This window comes from Oncorhynchus masou, chromosome 17, assembly GCF_036934945.1.
Source record: "Oncorhynchus masou masou isolate Uvic2021 chromosome 17, UVic_Omas_1.1, whole genome shotgun sequence".
NCBI lineage: Eukaryota > Metazoa > Chordata > Actinopteri > Salmoniformes > Salmonidae > Oncorhynchus > Oncorhynchus masou.
Genome location: NC_088228.1, coordinates 20,911,660 through 20,933,830, shown reverse-complemented (window position 1 = coordinate 20,933,830; position 22,171 = coordinate 20,911,660). Strand labels below are relative to the sequence as shown.

The 22,171-nt window shown below is 40.7% G+C and overlaps 1 protein-coding gene across 1 annotated transcript in view; it reads left to right on the top strand.

Annotated features, from left to right (window-relative positions):
* Positions 1–22,171, top strand: part of LOC135558685 (BMP/retinoic acid-inducible neural-specific protein 3-like) — a 119,987-nt gene that overhangs the window by 68,614 nt on the left and 29,202 nt on the right. Inside the window, exon 6 of the mRNA XM_064992715.1 lies at positions 10,175–10,411. Within this exon, the coding sequence (XP_064848787.1) occupies positions 10,175–10,411 (237 nt within the window). The remainder of the gene's footprint in view (positions 1–10,174; positions 10,412–22,171) is intronic.

Sequence of the window (22,171 nt, the reverse complement as noted above, 5' to 3'; positions counted from 1 at the left end):
ATTACTTCTCTTTTGCTAAGTAGTTAGCCAACTCAGCTAACATGCAATCACATCAAGCAGCTGAAATGACAGCAAAGTGTGTGCATTTTCATTTGTTTTACCTTTGTTTCTATTGCCAATTATTTGGATATATACATTATAAGGATCCTGATAAATGAATTCACCTGGATCAGAGAAGCTATCATTCACGTTCATATGCAGAGCACAGAGGAGATCACACACAAAAAACACCTGCAACATGTTGCGCAGGTCGGAAAGGCACACAGCGAGGCTTATAATAACCCTGCTGTACCAAACCAAATGCTAGGCTAATAGAATGGGGAAATAATTGTCTAGACACTTTTGTCCATGAAGTTTATAAATTGACTGGCTGGGCTATGGGACAGTGGATGTGCATTGATAAATCTAATGGAACTGATACAGGCATTACCCGTGGAATGCAGGAATTGTGGTGCTCTAACTCCCTGCTACCAGCGTCCAGGATCCAAACAACCAGTTTTATAAGATGCAGTAATTCCCATGGTATTTTGGAATGTTCTATTAACTGATGCTGGATTGCCATGGTAATGTAGAGTGTTCATTCAAATGATGCTAAATGGTGTGGCTCATGCAGTGCCAGAGTGTTATTCAGAGCGTTATCAGATTGTCCTTTCGTAAATTCAGAGTGTTTCGCTCTCGTAGCGTTCAGAGCGCACACTGGACGCTCTGGCCGAGGAGTTGCGTTCTGACCTCTCAAAGGGCGTCAAACACCCAAGCTAACAGGCTAACTTTGCACAGCTTGCTAGTTACTTCCAGACACAAATGAGAGAACACCTCACTTTGACCATTTTACTTGACCTTAATGGTGCACAACTCCAGAATTTGTGGAGTTGACTCCGATTCCTGTGGTTGGAGTCGTAGGAGTCGACTCTTGCTCAATTCCCAAAACATGCTGAAATGGAGGCGCACACACATAGACACCACCTCATTATTGCAGAGTCCTACTAGAAAGACTACATTTGCATTCTAGAGGACAGACATGAGCATGAGGCTGCCCATCTTCTCACCAATTTAGCCTATAAAAGTCATTTTTGTTTGTATTTAGAAGGTGATGTGTAGGTACTAGAATATTTCAGATATTTCTGCTGTGTGCAGCCTTGACTGATCCCATGGGATGATGCGGCGCACTCAGCGCTGATAAGCCTATTCTTTGCCATGTTGTAGCCCTATTCGGACAGGAATTATTAGAGATGTTGGTTTTGTAATTATTATCCAAGCATGTGCATTATTCCAGGGGATGATTCACGCAGGATTCGTTTTTCAAAACTGCCCTTGTAATTCCACATTTTTTCAAATTTAATTGACTCTTATGGAGGTTTTAATTGTAGGTGTGAAGATATCTCAATGTCATGTTTAGACGATAATAGGCTAGCTACACTGATAACTCGTGCTTGGCTGCCAAATGTATAGGTCTACCTTTAATATAAACATTCATGAAGTGGGATTATAATAATTATTTTAATGATCCATGGTCGACGTCCTTCCTAATAATAATAATGCCCCAACATCCTGCTGATTTGAGCTGCTGAACCGTATTTGCACTTGACTGTGTTTATGGGTGAGAAAGTGAACTTGCCATTTCCAAAAGGTTTAGCGGGGATGCTTTGCGATCTATTGCCGAGGACAAGGCTCTCCAGCCCTGTTCGTGGATAGTTACCATCCTGTAGGTTTTCATTCCAACCCTAATCTACCGTGTCTGAATCAGCAGCCTCCATTCGCTGGTTAATGAACTGAATCAGGTTAGTTACAACTGGGGTTGGAGCAAAAACCTATGAGAAGGTAACTCTCCAAGAACAGGGTTGGAATGCCCTGACCTAGGACACCAACAGTCAGCCAGGTTTTCATAAAATAACATATAGGCACATACAATACCTTTTATTGCACATTTAGGCCTAATTAAATTGATGCATTCGGCGATGTTCAACTTCAATTCACTGGCACTATGAAGAATAGCTTAACCATACTAATTGATAGCCTAATATATACTTTAATATACTTTTCGGGAATTTACGAGGCATTGCTAGACAAGATATTACTAGATACAGATTACTAAGCATAGTGGTTGCCCTTACTGGCTCGCCTGCTCCTCTTTCTCTTTGCTATGAAAGATTCTAGTATGTGTTTGGTCTTCGGTCTGTTGCATGTAGAAAAAACTCAGCCTACTCATTGGTAGCCCCTACTTTAGGCTAGTGAACTTCCATTAGACATCGCAAGCCAAGAAATTGAAAGATACAGCATTTAGATATCCTATAGCCTACATCTTTTGACTACAGATGCTCGTACAGTCTGCCTAACTGTCTGCTTGCCTGCATAACTTCCTGGCAATGCACATCCCATCCCATCTCTCTCTCCCTCGCTAGCCATTGCTGATTATACAGGATTAGCATTGAAAACAATGTAGATTATGTTCAAAACATCTAAAATAAATGAATAGAATGACAGTAAAGCAGTTACGCTACAGCATGTGTTTTCTGAGTAGTTATCTGAAATTCACTACGATTTTGTTTATTTTTCACTTTGATGGTGAACTTTTTGTGCTGCTACCATTCACTCCCAGTCATTACGAATATGGAAGCTGGTCCCAAAGACTTATGGGATATTAGAATCCTCTTATCTTAACCTGTATATTTTTATCCTAGCTTTTACTTCCTGGCATGAGTGCACTCAAAATGGCTGCCAGCCCACCCATTATGCCATCCTTGACTTGAATGAAGACGCCCTTTCTGTTCATTATATTTTTATGTGTTTAATAATATACTCAGCATGTTCCTTGCACTTCATCTCATTTTATGGTACAGTGTGTTTATGCTGTAAGACAAATGACTTGGAATCCACAAAAATACTTTTCTTTTGCCAGGAAGAGAAAATTATTTAAGTTTCAAATGATCATAACTCTTCAACGGGATGTAAGTGATTATTTAGGTGGATAACCTTTACTGCAAGCAGTACACTCTCCAGGCAAAGGCTTTGTATTCCCCCTTGTGTTATTCACGGTTCTTTCCAGCTCTGATCTATACAACCAATGCCCTATGATTTAGATAGGTGTAGATCAGTGCTTCAAAGCTAGCAGTGGACTCTCATTATTCACTCCTCAAGACTATTCAAGAAATTCATTCAGACTCCTGCATGATCAAATCTCAGATCATAAATCATATTTGTGAAGCAAGGTTTTTTAAATCCTTGTGTTTGGGATTTTTTTGGTTATGGATTCATCCATCTACTATGGACTAGTGCTTTAACGCAGTAAAATAAAATATTTGGTGAAGTCCCAAATGGTACCCTATATTCCATACACGGTGCACTACTTTTGACCAGAGGGCCAAAGTTAGTGCACTATATAGGGAATAGGGTGCCATTTGGGATTCTGACTTTGAATGCTGCTTCCATAACCTGGAGAAACCCTCAGGAGCACTGGCTCCTAGCAAGTCCAACCAGCGGGTCCATCATGGCTGCACCGGTCCAGAAGGAGAGGCTAGACAATAGGTGATTGGGCAAAGATCAGACATAATGAGGCCCAGATGGCCAGGACACAGTCCAAGGATGGAGGAACAGCATCTCACTAGCCAAGCTGGTATTCCCATGGACACCACAGGGATAGCTAGCAACAACGAATGGTTTAAAGAACCATGTTTTTATTTATTTATTTAACCTTTATTTAACTAGGCAAGTCAGTTAAGAACAAATTCTTATTTAGAATGGCGGCCTACAAACAGGCAAAAGACCTCCTGTGGGGACAGGGGTTGAGATAAAAGAATAAAAAAAAATAAAAAACATAAGTATAGGAAGAAACACACATCACGACAAGAGAGACAACACAACACTACATAAAGACAGACCTAAGACAACAACATAGCAAGGCAGCAAGACATGACAACACAGCATGGTAGCTACACAACATGACAACAACATGGTAGCAACACAAAATAGTAGCAGCACAAAACATGGCACAAACATTATTGGGCACAGACAACAGCACAAAGGGCAAGAAGGTAGAGACAACAATACATCACGCAAAGCAGCCACAACTGTCAATAAGAGTGTCTATGATTGAGTCTTTGAATGGAGAGATTGCGATAAAACTGTCCAGTTTGATTGTTCTTTGCAGCTCGTTCCAGTCGCTAGCTGCAGCGAACTGAAAAGACGAGCGACCCAGGGATGTGTGTGCTTTGGGGACCTTTAACATAATGTGACTGGCAGAACGGGTGTTATATGTGGACGATGAGGGCTGCAGTAGATATCTCAGACCTATAAATTATAAATTGTCTCTGTATTCTAGCATGGGTAGGATGGTCATCTGAATCAGGGTTAGTTTGGCAGCTGGGGTGAAAGAGGAGCGATTACGATAGAGGAAACCAAGTCTAGATTTAACTTTAGCCTGCAGCTTTGATATGTGCTGAGAGAAGGACAGTGTACTGTCTAGCCATACTCCCAAGTACTTGTATGAGGTGACTACCACAAGCTCTAAACCCTCAGAGATAGTAATAACACCTGTGGGGAGAGGGGCCTTCTTCTTACCAAACCACGTGACCTTGGTTTTGGAGGTGTTCAGAACAAGGTTAAGGGTAGAGAAAGCTTGTTCGACACTTAAGAAAGCTTTGTTGTAGAGCATTGAACACAAAATCCAGGGAGGGGCCAGCTGAGTAGAAGACTGTATCATAGGCATTTAAATGGATGAGAGAGCTTCCTACTGCCCGAGCTATGTTGTTGATGTAAATTGAGAAGAGCGTGGGGCCTAGGATTGAGCCTTGGGGTACTCCCGTGGTGACAGGCAGTGGCTGAGAAAGCAGATTTTCTGACTTTATACACTGCACTCTTGGAGAGAGGTAGTTAGCAAACCAGGCCAAAGACCCCTCAGAGACACCAATATTCCTTAGCCGGCCCACAAGAATGGAATGGTCTACCGTGTCAAAAGCTTTGGCCAAGTCAATAAAAATAGCAGCACAACATTGCTTAGAATCATTGAGGACCTTTAAGTTTGCATTGACACATCCATAACCTGAGCAGAAACCATATTGCATTTTTACATTTTTTATTTTTATTTCACCTTTATTTAACCAGGTAAGCTAGTTGAGAACAAGTTCTCATTTACAACTGCGACCTGGCCAAGATAAAGCAAAGCAGTGCAGCACAAACAACAACACATGGAATAAACAAGTGTACAGTCAAAAACAGAATAGAAAAAAATAAAGTCTATACACAGTGTGTGCAAATGACGTGAGGAGGTAGGCAATAAATAGGCCATAGTAGCGAAGTAATTATAATTTAGCAGATTAACACTGGAGTGATAAATTAGCAGATGATGATGTGCACGTAGAGATACTGGTGTGCAAAAGAGCAGAAAAGTAAATAAAAACAATATGGGGATGAGGTAGGTAGATTGGGTGGGCTATTTACAGATGGACTATGTACAGCTGCAGCGATCAGATAGCTGCTCAGATAGCTCATGTTTAAATTTAGTGAGGGAAATAAAAGTCTCCAGCTTCAGCGATTTTTGCAATTCGTTCCAGTCACTGGCAGCAGAGAACTGGAAGGAAAGGCGGCCAAAAGCTTTTGGGGATGAGCAGTGAGATATACCTGCTGGAGCGCGTACTACGGGTGATTGACTGCATGTATTGGTTCCTGACTTCCCTGAACAGTTGCATATTGCGGGGACTATTGCCACAGGATGTTTTTGTGCTGGTCAAGGGCAGTCAGGTCTGGAGTGAACCAAGGGCTATAACTGTTCTTAGTTCTACATTTTTTGAAAATCAAGAAAGCCAGTTTTTCCAACACTTTTGATAAACAAGGCTAAATAAAAATAGGCCTATAACAGTTGGGATCAGCTTGATCTCTCCCTTAAAATAAAGGATGAACCATGGCTGCCTTCCAAGCAATGGGAACCTCCCCAGAAAGGAGAGACAGGTTAAAACGTTTGGAGATAGGCTTGGCGGTGATAGCGGCAGCAACCTTAAAAAGAAGAAAGGGTGTAAACCATCCGACCCAGATGTTCTTTTGGGGTCAGGTTTCAGGAGCTCCTCTATCACCTTGGACTCAGTGACTGCCTGCAGGGAGGAACTTTGTAGCGGGGCAGGGGAAATGAGGGAGAAGTGTCGGGGATAGTCGCATTAAAAGGGGTGAGAGATGAAGAAATGTTGGACGGGCAAGGAGGCATGGTTGAGTCAAATAGGAATCCTGACTTAAGGAAGTGGTGATTTAAAGAGCTTAGCCATGTGCTTCTTGTCAGTAACAACCATATCATCAAACTTTAAGGGACATGGGCAGCTGTGAGGAGGAGGGTTTATTCTCCAGGTCTATAACCGTTTTCCAGAACTTCTTGGGGTTAGACCCACAGAGAGAGAATGCTCCTTAAAGTAACTAACTTTGGCCTTTCGGATAGCCTGAGTGCACTTATTTATCAATTGCCTGAATGAGAGCCAGTCAGCCAAATGCAATTCTTGAGGTGGAGTAACTCTGCAACATCACGGTCGAACCAGGGGCTAAACCTGTTTTTAATTCTAATTATCTTTATGGGGGTGTGCTTGTTAACAATACCACTGAACATATCAAAAAAGAAGGCCCAAGGGTTTTCGACAGAGGGGATCAAGCTGATTCTATACCATTTTACAGGCACCAGTTCATGAAGGAAGGCTTACTCATTAAAGTTTTTTAGCAAGCGTCTATTACAAATCAGGACAGGTCGATTCACTGAGCAGCCATTACGAACAACTGATAGGCCAAAACGGAAACCTGGGTAAAGCTTGGGTTAGGTGGAGACTGAGAGTAGTAGAATATCACACAATAAAGTTATATGTGGCTTAATGTTCTATTGATAGAAAATATAATGAAGAGAAACTATCATGAATACTTTTTTTTACAATCCAGTTGTTTTCAGCTAATTAAAAATACCATAAAAACACTGGATTTTGGTCAATATAACCACAGATGATGCAATCTCTATTGCACCCCAGACTGCCCTTTCACACCTGGACTAAAGGAACACCTATGTGAGAATGCTATTCATTGACTACAGCTCAGCGGTCAACACCATAGTGCCCTCAAAGCCCATCACTAAGCTAAGGACCCTGGGACTAAACACCTCCCTCTGCAACTGGATCCTGGACTTCCTGACGGGCCGCCCCCAGGTGAGAAGGGTAGGTAACAACACATCCGCCACGCTGATCCTCAACACGGGTGCCCTTCAGGGGTGCGTGCTCAGTCCCCTCCTGTACTCCCTGTTCACTCATGACTGCACAGCCAGGCAAGGCTCCAACATCATCATTAAGTTTGCTGATGACACAACAGTGGTAGGCCTGATTACAGACAAAGATGAGACAGCCTATAGGGAGGAGGTCAGAGAGGAGGTCAGAGAACTGACCGTGTGGTGCCAGAACAACAACCTCTCAATGTGATCAAGAGAAAGGAGCTGATTGTGGATTACAGGAAAAGCACGCCCCCATTCTCATTGATGGGGCTGTATTGGAGCAGGTTGAGAGCTTCAAGTTCCTTGGCGTCCACATTACCAACAAACTAACATGGTCCAAGCACACCAAGACAGTCGTGGGGCACGACAAAACCTATTCCCACTCAGGAGACTGAAAAGATTTGGCATGGGTCCTCAGATCCTCAAAATCTTTTACAGCTGCACCATTGAGAGCATCCTGACGGGTTGCATCACTGCCTGGTATGGCAACTGCTCTGCCTCCGACTGCAATGCGTAAGGCCCAGTACATCACCGGGGCCAAGCTGCATGCCATCCAGGACTTCTTTACCAGGCGGTGTCAGAGGAAGGTCCCAAAAATTGTCATAGACCCCAGCCACCCTAGTCATAGACTGTTCTCTCTGCTACCGCACGACAAGTGGTACCGGAGCACCAAGCCTAGGTCCAAGAGGCTTCTAAACAGTTTCTACCCCCATGCCATAAGACTCCTGAACATCTAATCAAATGGCTACCCAGACTATTTGCAATGCCCCCCCCCCCCCACGCTGTTGCTACTCTCTTATTATCGATGCATAGTCACTTTAATAACTCTACCTACATGTGCATATTACATATTACCTCGACACTGACGCACCCGCACATAGACTTTGTACCTTTACCACCTGTATATAGCTCTGCTGTTGTTATTTATTGCTGCTCTTTAATTATTTGGTATTCTTATCTCTTACTTTTTTGGTATTTTCTTAAAACTGCATTGTTGGTTAAGGGCTTGTAAGTAAGCATTTCACTGTAAGGTCTACACCTATTGTACTCGGCGCATGTGACAAATAACATTTGATTTGGATATAATACAATGAATCTAATTGTGGTGGTCTACAATCCGAAAGGTGTCTTACAGCACTAGTAAAATCCTTCAGGATAATAACCCTATTCAAATAGGCTCACGTGTGAAGTTGAAGTAGATAAACATTGCAGTAGGGTTACTAGAAAACAAACAAGGACAGTTAATCCCATTTCAGTACATCTACTATTATTTGCAACTCAAAGTCCATGTGGTCTATAACAATATTAAATGGCAGAGGTTAATGCCAGTCTAATAAATGTTATATTTTCCAATTCTTTAAAAGCAGGCTGTAGGGTTGTCTGCAGACAAGCATTTCAGCGAACACTAATTTGCTTCGAACACCCACGACAGGAATGTCACCACAAGTCAAAGGTGAAACAAACACAAAGTAGTGTGAGGAGAGGAATGAGCCCTGAGCATTATTTTCTTTCAGCCATCACCAATTATAAACACAGCTTTTTCCAATTTCTAGCGCCTTCTTCAGGTTTGACATTTAAATTGTCAACCCACTTAATACCGCCGTCTCCTGAAGGAAGCTCCCTGCTGACAGAGACCCGGTAACTACTGAGAGGTGGTTGGAAATCTGTAACATTATATGAGGTCTTTTTTGAAATAGAGAGAGAGAGAGAGAGAGAGAGAGTGAGAGAGAAAGAGTGAGTGAGAGAGAAAGAGTGAGTGAGTGAGTGAGTGAGTGAGTGAGTGAGTGAGTGAGTGAGTGAGTGAGTGAGTGAGTGAGTGAGTGAGTGAGTGAGTGAGTGAGTGAGTGAGTGAGTGAGTGAGTGAGTGAGTGAGTGTGTGTGTGTGTGTGTGTGTGTGTGTGCGCATGTTTCATTATATTCTTCTAATGTGTAAAAGTTTATTTTGCAAAAAAGTCTGAAGTCCCCACAAGAGATCAGACATTAGCACAGCAAGATAAATAATATATGGGAAAGTGTTGTTCTTGACAACTGAAGCTTGCAATTCCAAAGAAAAGTACTAGTTGCACTGTCTCCAAAAAGAGGCAAGGATGGAGGGTCTGGGGAGCAGTCTGTTATTTAGCTGTCTCCCAAATTAAAGCTAACTCTGCCAGCTAGCTCTCCTATTGGCTCACAGAACCTGACAGCCGCCAAGGCAGGGATGGAAGACTGTGACTAATTGTGTCTGCTCTCCACAATCCAGAAAGTAAATACCAAGGAACACACATAAATATTCACAATAAGGCATACAGATTGACTCCCGCGCTTGAAAAATGTCCAAAGTGGTGCAACTGACAGGGAGCCTTTGTCAAAGGATAACATGATCATTAGATTCCAAACACCTACAGCTTCTGACTAAACAAAAACATTTTGAGAGAAAAAAAGCACACAATTGAATGCATATTATTGAACTCTCTGCAATAATATTAATATGTATTGATCATGCATATTTTAAACACTACAAAAATATAATGGGTTTTTAAATAGCTTGTGATTTGATGGTGTCTTTATCCAAATTACATATCACCTATTTTAGGTGCATCTGTAACAATTGTAGGAGATTTATGCAGGTGTAGATCCATAGGGGAGGCATGTTCCGGGTTGCGTCTCAAATAGCACCCTATTTCCTAAGTAGTGTAGTATCGTAAGTGCATAGTTCCATAACCTTGATCACATACACTCTGGATTTTGTTTTGCAGTCTCTACCATAATCTCTAATGCCCAATTACTAGCAACCAGGTTCCCTTGTCTTGCTGTGGCTAAACTAACCCAATTACAGTCATTTCCATCTCATTTTTAGACTTACGCTCTTGCTATGGAGGCTCTTTGAGGGATAAACGTGACATGTATAACTTGATGTCACTAAAATATAATAATGCATAAATGACAAGATTCTATAATATTCTCCTCTGTGCTCAGGTTTACAGGATGTCCTTCCAGAATTCCTCCGGAACCGTTTTGTGGAGGCTGCTCTCAGCTACGTGGCATGCAACACTGAGGGGGAGCTTTTGTGTCGTAACAATGACTGCTGGTGCCGCTGCTCTGCCAAGTTCCCTGATTGTAACTGCCCCTTGGCTGATATCAAAGTCATGGAGGAAAATCTGCACAAAAGCAAGGAATCCTGGACCAACTTCAACACTGAATTTATGGAATCAGGTGGGCTATTTGTTTGTTATTTGTTATTCATTTCCGTCAAGCTGCATTTGAAAGCTATTGGGAGGAGCAGGACACAGGTGTGCTATAAAATGCACAAGATCAATAAAAAATAAAAACAGTTTTCCCAAAATGGCTACAACCATTTTACTCAATATCAACAAACAGCTAGCTAATGCCATGAATATGTACAACTAGATGTACTGGTGCCTCTCAGGCAGTTCAAGTTATTGGTTGGGAACAACTTTACTGAAAAATGTGATTGTTTCTCTTGAGTGTGTTTGTAATCTTGTATATTTGTATTATGTTGTATTTGTAAATTGTGAATATGCAGGGCTCCCTTGAAAAAGAGACATTGGTCTCAATGGGACTTAAATGTAAAAAAGAAAAACAGAAGAAGAAAAACAAGTGTAGTTTGACATTGGAGGCAGGTAGTGTTCCCCATTGCAATGTTTTATCTAATGTCTATCTGCGCGAGGGCTTCGCTCCATCTGTTGGATACTGTATGATATATAAAGTGCATACTGAGTGAAGTATTGAAAGCACAGGCATGCTCCCTTAATTCCCTGAACATCATTTTGACAATACCTGACGTAGCAATATCAGAGCACCTCTCGCATTAAATTGTTATAAGACGCTGCGTTGTTGACAGGCTACTGAAAAGGAGGAATAAGTTCCTCATAATTGCAGCACATTCTTGTTCTGCTGACATTGTTTTTGTCTGAAGCCTAACTGAAGCAATTTGTCATGAAAAGGAGCACATGGCCCCTTTCATTCTTTTAGATGGTTGAGTGTCAAAATAAGTAATGCGCAAAAAATATCATAAAAGGCACATGCACACACACACACACACACACACACACACTCAAACACCTTAACCCAAGCTGAAAAATGTATGATGTACAATACAGAGGGAGGAAGTGATCTCAGCACTAAGCATTTTTAATGGGGCAGAGTGTTTGTCTTTTCATGGCTCTCCACTTGCCACAGAGAGCAAAGCATCCAAGGCTCAGTGCGGCTGGTTAGAGTCTGCTTAGTCTGCATGCGAGGTTGAGCTGCAGCAGTTCTAGTGAGATTAGTTGATAATTAATGTGGCGAGGAAAAACTTGAAATTGGTGGGAAGTGCTGGCACATCAAGTATTTCACCCAGCCAAGGAATGATCCAAACAGAGAGATAAATCCTGTCTCCGTCTCCAAAGCCTCTTCTGTCCCCACGATGGGGCTTTAATGAAAGCACCCCCAAATATCTTTAACTATAGGCCTTCACTCATCAAAATGCATGTGGGCCTTTCTATAAACTAGCGTAACAGTGAGGATTTCCTACACTGGACAACTTGTTACAGATATCATTGACAATAATCTGCAAAAAATGTTAATGTCATTACATTAAGATTTAAGGGAAGATAATGGCTACATTCAATAAAATTCATGAGTTGGTTTAAAACATATGTTTAACCCTTTATCATGGTTGGTGTCTTGATGGAATTGTCCAAAATTGTGTGACATAAAACATGACTGTTCTGTCCTTGTATTTATGGCTGTGTAAGTTGTCATTATATCATATATGTGGCGCGTATGTCGCGTGTCACTACTTCACAGGAGAGTCATTTGAATGTTTCTTGACAGAAATGCCTTCTGGAACATTTGAACTTTCATGTGCCTTAATAACAAACTTAACGCCATCTGTAAATACAAATAAAATGGTTAAATTATGACCCTAGTTGGTTTAGCCACAGAAAAAGTGAACAACCTTCCTGCTAGCCATGATTGGTAATGATAATGAGTGGGTTGGACATGCCCAGAGATGAGTTCGGATTGGTCTGCCATGTAGCACGCTTCTGTCTATTTGAGCTGGTCAATATGTGTACAGTAGGTAATCCTGTCTAGTCCTGCATAGTAGAACTGTATGTGTTGCTCTTCTTTTTCTGGAGGACTGAGAAATCAGTGGAATTAGAGTATGATAGATAAAGAGATGGAGAAAACACCTGTCTCCGGGTTAAGTTTTCAAACTAAGGGCATCTGCTACAGAGGGAGAAGCGTCCATCCATGTAAGATAGTCTAGCTAGCTACATTTTCAGATATTAAACTTTTCTAATTTTGTCAAAGTTGTTTTCATTTCAAGTTAAAGAGTAGATAGATAGGGCTGGGCGATATGGCCAAATTATCATACCATTGTATTTTTCACATTTTTGACAGTATAATGGTATTTGACGGTATTTTATGTATTTGATTAATAAAAGTTCTAAATTTGCTTTACGAGTAGTGTGTGACCCTAGGGTGGCAACACATATATTCTAAATTATTTAAATCGGTCATTCTTTATTGGGATTGCTTTATACTGTTCAATTCAACTTCAACCTTAAATAATTTCCTGCATTTCCATCAATTTCTGCATTTCCTGCACTCATTTGAGATCATTTCCACACTGCCACGATATGGGCAAAAATACTAGGCCTTATTTTTAACCAAATGTTGCAATTGTGATTTAGGTCACTTTTGGAATCGTGGAAATAGAATGTTTATTATACTTATATAGTTAGAATATAAATAATAGTGGGAACTTTGAATACAGTATTGTTTGACATGACAACGAATGAAAATGCCATGGACGAGTTATTGTGACAGGGTAGGAACCAAAGTGATGTTAAGTGTTTCCTAGGTGACCCTAAAATCTTTGGCTACATTAAATCTTGATTCATATAGCCAACATATTCATGCTTCGCATATTTGTCTTTGATTTAGAAGATACTGTTGCACAAACAACATGCTGATGTAGGCCTCCACCAGCACTGGTATCAGGCTATATTAGCTAGCTACATTTGCTCTGACTCAATATTTTAATTAGCAAGTTAGCTAGCCAGCCAGCTAACTAACTAGCAATTAGCATTAGTGGCTAACACGATTTAGCTTACCTTACTAAGAAAATACAAACTAGCTGTTTGCAGATGTAAGAATCACAAACTAATATTGTAATCATAGAATGCTTGTGGATTTATATTAAGATCAAACATTGTCATCAACATTGTTGCATGTACTGCATTGACCATGCAGACTGGAAAGTGTCTCGTGGCCAAGCAACAGCAAATGCGCTCCTTGAGTGACAGGGGTGGGACAAGGTCTGTGTGGAAAGCAGCATGGAAAGAGAGAGAGCGGAGAGGGATGACTCAAGTAGCGGAGTACATTATAAAAATGGGAATTACACACAGCATATCACATTTAACAAACCTAACATCAAAACAACGTTATAGAAGGTAAAGTAAAACACCAAACCAGTCCGTGTATCAATATCGGTATAAAGTAAAATACGGTATACCTCTCAGCCATACTGTTAGCTAGCTAGCTAACGTTAGCTGGCTGGCTCGCTCGCTAGCTATCTCTGTAGTAATATTATTCATATCTCAGAGCCACTTTCTTTGCTAGTTAAAAAGTGTAATTAAATTGTTGAAAGCATTACAGTTGCAGTCACCAACGCTCTGGATAACATAAAAACAGCCTAACCAGCTCTGCTAAGGCGATGAAAATGGTCCGTGAGCTGTTCTCTCATTTGTGTCTGGAAGTAGCTTTAACAAGTGACTCCACTATGCAGGTAACCATTTCAATATAGTGTTAATGATGTCACTGCGACAACTGTTGATAGACGTAGCTTGTAAATTCGCTCTGGTTAATTACTCTGATTTAAGAGTACTCTCGTTTGAGTGTGCAAGAGCGCAGAATAACTGACGAATTTAAGACCGCTCAACACCTGTTGAACATGGCCGGTGTCAGTAAACTTTGGCAAAAAAGCTTAATTAAGTTGTTGCCAGCAGCACAGTTGCAGTCCCCAACGCTCTGGATAACATAACAGTGTAAATAGCTCCGCTAGGGCGAGGTAAATGGTCAGTGAGCTGTTCTCTAATTTTTGTCTGGAAGTAGCTAGCATGCTAGCCAACTTTAGCCAGTTAGCTTGGGTGTTTGACTGCTGTTGTTAGGACATAATGCTCGGATTAACCGTTTAAGAGATCGGTGAGGCTAAAGCTTAAGATGATGATGCTGAATGGGTGTAGACAAAGAAGAGCTCTCAGTAGGTGTACCAAAATATTCAAAGGCCATTTTCTCAAAAGTGAGGTTACAAGTTTATCAACTTTCAAAGCAAAATTACTTTCCCATTGTTCCTGTAGTGTATGATACACCATTTTCTAGCTCTGAGTCTCTACTTTTATCCAATGTGAGAAACACCATTTCAAATTTTGCTACATAAGACCGACTCGAGTCGGTTGGTCACATATTAAGTATTAATCAGTTAAATTAGACATTGAACTTGAACCCTGTAAGAAGCTCATTCAAATTTTGCTACATAAGACCGACTCGAGCCGGCTGGTTACGTATTAATCAGTTAAATTAGACATTGAACTTGAACACTGTAAGAAACCTGGATCCTGCTGTGGGACAGTTTTGGTATCGAGATATCAGAAATGCAGTGTAACTCTATGTTATTTGGTGAAAACAGTTTTCATGGGCACACAAATCCAAGATAGTAAATGTGATTGCAAAATCAGATGCTTATAACCGAAAGTCACCTTACCTTGATACTTACTGTAAAACCTAAATTGATACTCTCGTTAACGTGGTTCTTCAATAAATAAGCATAATACTTGTTGGATGCGCATTTGGTGTCCAGCTGATTAGTTACTGTGTGCAATTGTGTAAATAGACTTTTGCACAGCACCCAATGCTATTTCTACTAATTATTCTGAATAACAAATACATTTAAAAATATATATATTTTACTATTAACAATATGATCTGGTATTGAAATAACATTTTAAACTATGTAAAGGGCTTGAAGTAGCTTACGTGAACCTGAATTTGGAGCCCAGAAATTCAGGTACTGGAATAGGCCTACCTTGAAAATCTGAAATTTCCTTCTTGAAATTTGGTTCTCGAAAAGTCCTTGTAATTATTGTGTACGTTCTCCTGCTCCCTTATTTGAGAATAATGTGGACTTTGCCTGACTAAACAGATTGGATGCATGCAAAGTGATTTTTCTGGAGCCTATGTGGCCATTATTGGCACGCATAATAAAGCCATGATTAGCAGTAGCATTAATCTCACCTTTGAATCTCATCATCACTGTTTTTATAATGAGAAAGTGACCAAAAACCAGGTTCCATTTTTTAGGAAAGGATTTCTGTGGAAAGTCAAGTTGAAGCAAACAAGAAGTTGTCGTCCTCATAATAATCACATATGGTTTTACCGCAAAAGAGTAGCACAACACCCATCAATTGAAGTGGCAGTAGAACTGCATATGTGTTGCTCTCCACTTTTTGGACTCTCATAAAAACAGATCAAAAATTTAATTCTGGATAATTACAAAATATATTTAATGTAATAATAATTTCAATATCAATGCATTGGTTAGGTCCCAAAAAAAGCATTTTTCTTAGTGGTTGTCAAATTTTTGGACACTTTTACATGATTTTTGAGGTACTTGAAAATTATATTTAAGTGCTTGAAAAAGTCCTTGAATTTGACTTGCCAATGTCTGTATGAATCCTGCTGAAAGGATGTATAGTCCTAAGCCTATATTGTTATAGGTGGAGTTATGGGAAATGTGCATATATTCACTTCTTATTCCTCTAAGTGCACATGTGCACATATGGAACTGAATGAAAATCCTTTTTATTTTTGTTTCAATCCAATTTAAAAAATGTATCCCAATGTTACACATTGGCTCCATTATTTATAGAAAGACCCATATCTCCTTTGAGCAGATGAAATGGCTAGCTCCAGAGGACTAGGCCAGCCAAGGCAAAGCCTGACTAGAATTATATTTACTCCAGTCATGAATCTATTTTCATTATCAGAAAACTAGATGGCTTGGGAGTCTGGTAATAATAGGGCCTTTAAGTATAAACTATTATTGCAACTTCTTCGGGATTGGTGTCCCTTCCATGGGACGGTTGAGCTAACGTAGGCTAATGCCATTAGCATGAGGTGGTAAGTAACAAGAACATTTCCCAGGACATAGACATATCTGATATTGGCAGAAAGCTTAAATTCTTGTTAATCTAACTGCACTGTCCAATTTACAGTAGCTATTACAGTGAAATAATACCATGTTGTTGTTTGAGGAGAGTGCACAGTTTTGAACATGGTAAATTATTAACAAACAAATTAGGCATATTTGGGAATGCAATGAGATATGCAATGCATATGAGAATGCATATTGAGAAATGCAATGGTTCATTCGATAAGTCTAAAACTTTGCACATACACTGCTGCCATCTAGTGGCCAAAATCTAAATTGCAGCTGGGCTGGAATAATACATTATGGCCGTTCTCTTGCATTTCAAAGATGATGGTACAAAAAATACAAAAGAACGGTTGTTTTTTTCTTTGTATTATCTTTTACCAAATCTATTGTGTTATATTCCTCTACATTCCTTTCACATATCCACAAACTTCAAAGTGTTTCCTTTCAAATGGTACCAAGAATATGCATATCCTTGATTCTGGGCATGAGTTATAGGCAGTTAGATTTGGGTATGTAATTTTAGGTGAAAATTGGGGAAAAAACAGCCGTTTTAGGCTCTGGCAATACAACAAAGACTTAATGTTTACGTTTCAAAATGCATTGATTGTGGTGACATAATGTTTACACTACAGTACATACTGTAGTTATACTTATGAACACACAATACTAATTCAAGTAGGAATTGCAAGACAGTAGCCGAATACTGATGTTTCACTGCGGGCAGTAGTCATTTTCCAAATTAATTCCTGCTGTATTTGTTGAGCACAATCATTGAAATGGCTCAGAAAGCCAATGTCACAGGACATCAGGTTGTAATGAATGCATTTGTCAAGTTGAATGAACCTCCGAAGTAAACAAAGCTAGCAAACAAACCTATGTCGATGTTGATTTAAAAAAATATATAATAATAATAATAATTGAAGGACTAATGTTTCATATATGATGCCTCTCATTAGTGACGCAATTTCTACACAGATTTCTATGGCTGACAAAGCAAAACCAATTTTTCACTCTGGCACCCAGGCTACCCCTAATATTAGTTGTATAGTTGTATAAAATAATCTGTCAATACCTTTTAACTACCATAATAAACCATGTGCAGAAGTGTCAAATCTGTATACTTTACATAAAATCCATAAATGTCAAGTATTCTCTCAGTGTTAGATTTACTCTTCTTTTGTTATACGGTGGAAATCGCCTAATTGTCACAATGTTTCCATTATGTTAATTAAAACATGCCTTCAAGTAACAGTGAGTTGTTTGATACATGGTACCAACAACAAATAGTCTTGGCACTGCTTCACCATCAATGCCTGCCAGTTGAAATTCCACTGATGTCTTGCCCATTTCTGCATTTATTACCTCAAAAAAGCATGGACTGTGAGTGCTTAGATGTGGCACATACAAATTTTGAATGCGACAGATTTGTACAAACATGAAAAAGACTTATCCAGAAATTGATTTCTTTGGTTCAATAGCTTGCCAGCAACATCTCCCAACCTTTTTTGTTATTTTCTTTTATTTATTCATAGGATTACATTTGGCAGTTAATTCATCCTGTCGGACGAACAAAACTTCACATTAACTCTAAAGGCGCCAAAATATTTTTATCTTAAAAGCAACAACGTAGGTCATTTTTGACCTCAATTGGTAATGATTGAGCCTGTCAAGTAGTGACACATTTCAATTTATTAACTTTTTGTAACACAAGTTATTGGTTTTCATTCCCCAAAATACATTTACATTACATTTAAGTCATTTAGCAGACGCTCTTATCCAGAGCGACTTACAAATTGGTGAATTCACCTTCTGACATCCAGTGGAACAGCCACTTTACAATAGTGCATCTAAATCATTTAACGGGGGGGTGAGAAGGATTACTTTATCCTATCCTAGGTATTCCTTGAAGAGGTGGGGTTTCAGGTGTCTCCGGAAGGTGGTGATTGACTCCGCTGTCCTGGCGTCGTGAGGGAGTTTGTTCCACCATAAGCATATATTTGAAGATTTTCACACATTTATAGTCAAATTTCATGTTTAAAATGTTACATTTTTTGTTTTTCATGTTTTGAATAGTTAATTTTATAAATGTCACCCATAACAACTTGTGATGGACATTTGTCTGTTATTCATTCAAAGTGTTTCTGTGATACTCAGAGGCTGAGAAATTCAGCTCATTAGAAGTACTGGTACGGGGGCCTCCCGAGTGGCGCAGCAGTCTAAGTCACTGCATCGCTGTGCTAGAGGAGTTACTACAGACCTGCGTTCATTCCCGGACTGTGCCATAACTGGCCGTGGCCGGGAGTCCCAGAGGACAGCGCACAAATGGCCCAGTGTCGTCCGGGTTAGAGGAGAGTTTGGCCGGGGAGCCTTTAATTGAATCATCACACCCTAGCGACTCCTTGTGGTGGGCTGGTGCCTGTAGGCTGACCCAGGAAGCTAATTGAACAGTGTTTCATCCAACACATTGGTGCAGCTGGCGTCCGGGTTAAGTTGGCAGGTGTTAAGGAGCACGGTTAGGAGGACGCATGACTCCATCTTCACCTCACCCAAGCAAATTGAAGAGTTGCAGCAATGAGACAAGATCAAAAAAGGGGGGTAGGTAAAAAACAAAAAAATACAGCAAAAAAAAGAAGGGAAAAAGAAGTACTGGTACGACCTAGTCACTGATGGAACATTATAGGCGATAGATTTTGTGCTCTAACTTTGGAACGCTGTGGGCTATCAACTCAACTTGATATAGAGCTATTGTTGGAATCTAAATATGTATTTACGTTTATATTTTCATTGGATTTTTTATAGTGGCTGCCATGCCCCCCAGGGGCCAAATCTGGGGTGGCTCCATAGATTTATATCTATATCAATCAATCACATTTATTTATAAAGGCCTTCTTACATCAGCTCATGTCACAAAGTTATGTACAGAAACCCAGCCTAAAACCCCAAACAGCAAGCAATGCAGGTGTAGAAGCATGGTGGCTATGAAAAATTCCCTAGAAAGGCCAGAACCTTAGAAGAAACCTAGAGAGAAACTTGGCCATGAGGGGTGGCCAGTCCTCCTCTGGCTGTTCCGGGTGTAGATTATAACAGAACATGGCCAATATGTTCAAATGTTCATAGAAGACAAGCAGGGTCAAATAATAATAATTACAGTGATTATTGAGGGTGCAACAGGTCAGCACCTCAGGAGTAAATGTCAGGTGGCTTTTCATAGCCGATCATTCAGAGTGTCTCTACTGCTCCTGCTGTCTCTAGAGAGTTGAAAACAGCAGGCCTGGGACAGGTAGCACATCTGGTGAACAGGTCAGGGTTCCATAGCCGCAGGCAGAACAGTTGAAATTGGAGCAGTAACATGGCGAGGTGGACCAGGGACAGCAAGTAGTCATCAGGCCAGGGAGTCCTGAGGCATGGTCCTAGGGCTCAGGTGCTCCGAGAGAGAAAAAAAGAGAGAGAGCATGCTTAAATTCACACAGGACACCGGATAAGACAGGAGAAATACTCCAGATATAACAGACTGACCCTAGTCCCCCGACACATAAACTACTGCAACATAAATACTGGAGGCTGAGAGGAGGGGTCGTTAGACACTGTGGCCCCGTCCGACAATACCCCCCAGACAGGGCCAATGAGGCAGGATATAACCCCAACCACTATGCCAAAGCACAGCCCCCACACCACTAGAGGAATATCTTCAACCACCAACTTACTATCCTGAGACAAGGCCGAGTATAGACCACAAAGATCTCCGCCACGGCACAACCCAAGGGGGGAGGAGGGGGGTTACACACCCCTCCTAGGGACGGCATGGAAGGGCACCAGTAAGCCAGTGACTCAGCCCCTGTAATAGGGTTAGAGGCAGAGAATCCCAGTGGAGAGAGGGGAACCGGCCAGGCAGAGACAGCAAGGGCGGTTCGTTGCTCCAGTGCCTTTCCGTTCACCTTCACACTCCTGGGTCAGACTACACTCAATCATAAGACCTACTGAAGAGATGAGTCCTCAATAAAGACTTAAAGGTTGATGAGTCTGCGTCTCTCACATAGGTAGGCAGACCATTCCATAAAAATGGAGCTCTATAGGAGATTCATTGTCAGACTCAACAGAAGATCTCTTTGTTTCTTGGGACCTAGAACAAGTATCTCTGTTTTGTCCGAGTTTAAAAGTAGAACATTTGCAGCCATCCACTTCCTTATGTCTGAAACACAGGCTTCCAGGGAGGGCAATTTTGGGGCTTCACCATGTTTCATTGAAATGTACAGGTGTGTATCATCCGCATAGCAGTGAAAGTTAACGTTATGTTTCCGAATGACATCGCCAAGAGGTAAAATATATAGTGAAAACAATAGTGGTTCTAAAACAGCCTTGAGGAACACCGAAATGTACAGTTGATTTGTCAGAGGACAAACCATCCACAGAGACAAACTAATATCTTTCCGACAGATAAGATATAAACCAGGCCAGAACTTGACATGGTAGACCAATTTGGGTTTCCAATCTCTCCAAAAGAATGCGGTGATCGATGGTATCAAAAGCAACACTAAGGTCTTGGAGCACGAGGACAGATGCAGAGCCTCGGTCTGACGCCATTAAAGGGTCATTTACCATCTTCACAAGTGCAGTCTCAGCGCTATGATAGGGTCTAAAACCAGACTGAAGCATTTCGTATACATTGTTTGTCTTCAGGAAGGCAGTGAGTTGCTGCGCAACAGCTTTTTCAAAAAAATTTGAGACCAATGGGAGAATCGATATAGGCCGATAGTTTTTTATATTTTCTGGGTCAAGGTTTGGCTTTTTCATGAGAGGCTTTATTACTGCCACTTTAGTGAGTTTGGTACACATCCGGTGGATAGAGAGCTGTTTATTATGTTCAACATAGGAGGGCCAAGCACAGGAAGCAGCTCTTTCAGTAGTTTAGTTGGAATAGGGTCCAGTATGCAGCTTGAAGGTTTAGAGGCAATGATTATTTTTCATCAATGTGTCAAGAGATATAGTACTAACAATCTTGAGTCTCCCTTGATCCTAGGTCCTGGCAGAGTTGTGCAGACTCAGAACAACTGAGCTTTGGAGGAATACGCAGATTTAAAGAGGAGTCCGTCATTTGCTTTCTAATGATCATGATCTTTTCCTTACAGAAGTTCATGAATTTATCACTGCTGAAGTGAAAGCCATCCTGTCTTGGGGAATGCTGCTTTTTAGTTAGCTTTACGACAGTATAAAAATATGTTTTGGATTGTTCTTATTTTCCTCAATTAAGTTGGAAAAATAGGATGATCGAGCAGCAGTGAGGGCTCTTCGATACTGCACAGTACTGTCTTTCCAAGCTAATAGGAAGACTTCCAGTTTGGTGTAGAGCCATTTCCATTCCAATGATCTGGAAGCTTGCTTCAGAGCTCGGGTATTATCTGTAAACCAGGTAGTTACTTTCTTATGACAAATATTTTTTGTTTTTAGGGTTACGACTGCGTCTAGGGTATTGCACAAGGCTAGATTTAGTTCTTCAGTTAGGTGGTTAACTGATTTTTGTACTCTGACGTCCGTGGTTAGGTGGAGGGAGTCTGGGAGGGCATCTAGGAATCTTTGGGTTGTCCAAGAATTTATAGCACGACTTTTGATGATCCTTGGTTGGGGTCTGAGCAGATTATTTGTTGCGATTGCAAACGTAATAAAATGGTGGTCTGATAGTCCAGGATTATGAGGAAAAATATTAATATCCACAACATTTATTTCAGGGGACAAAACTATGTCCAGAGAATGAC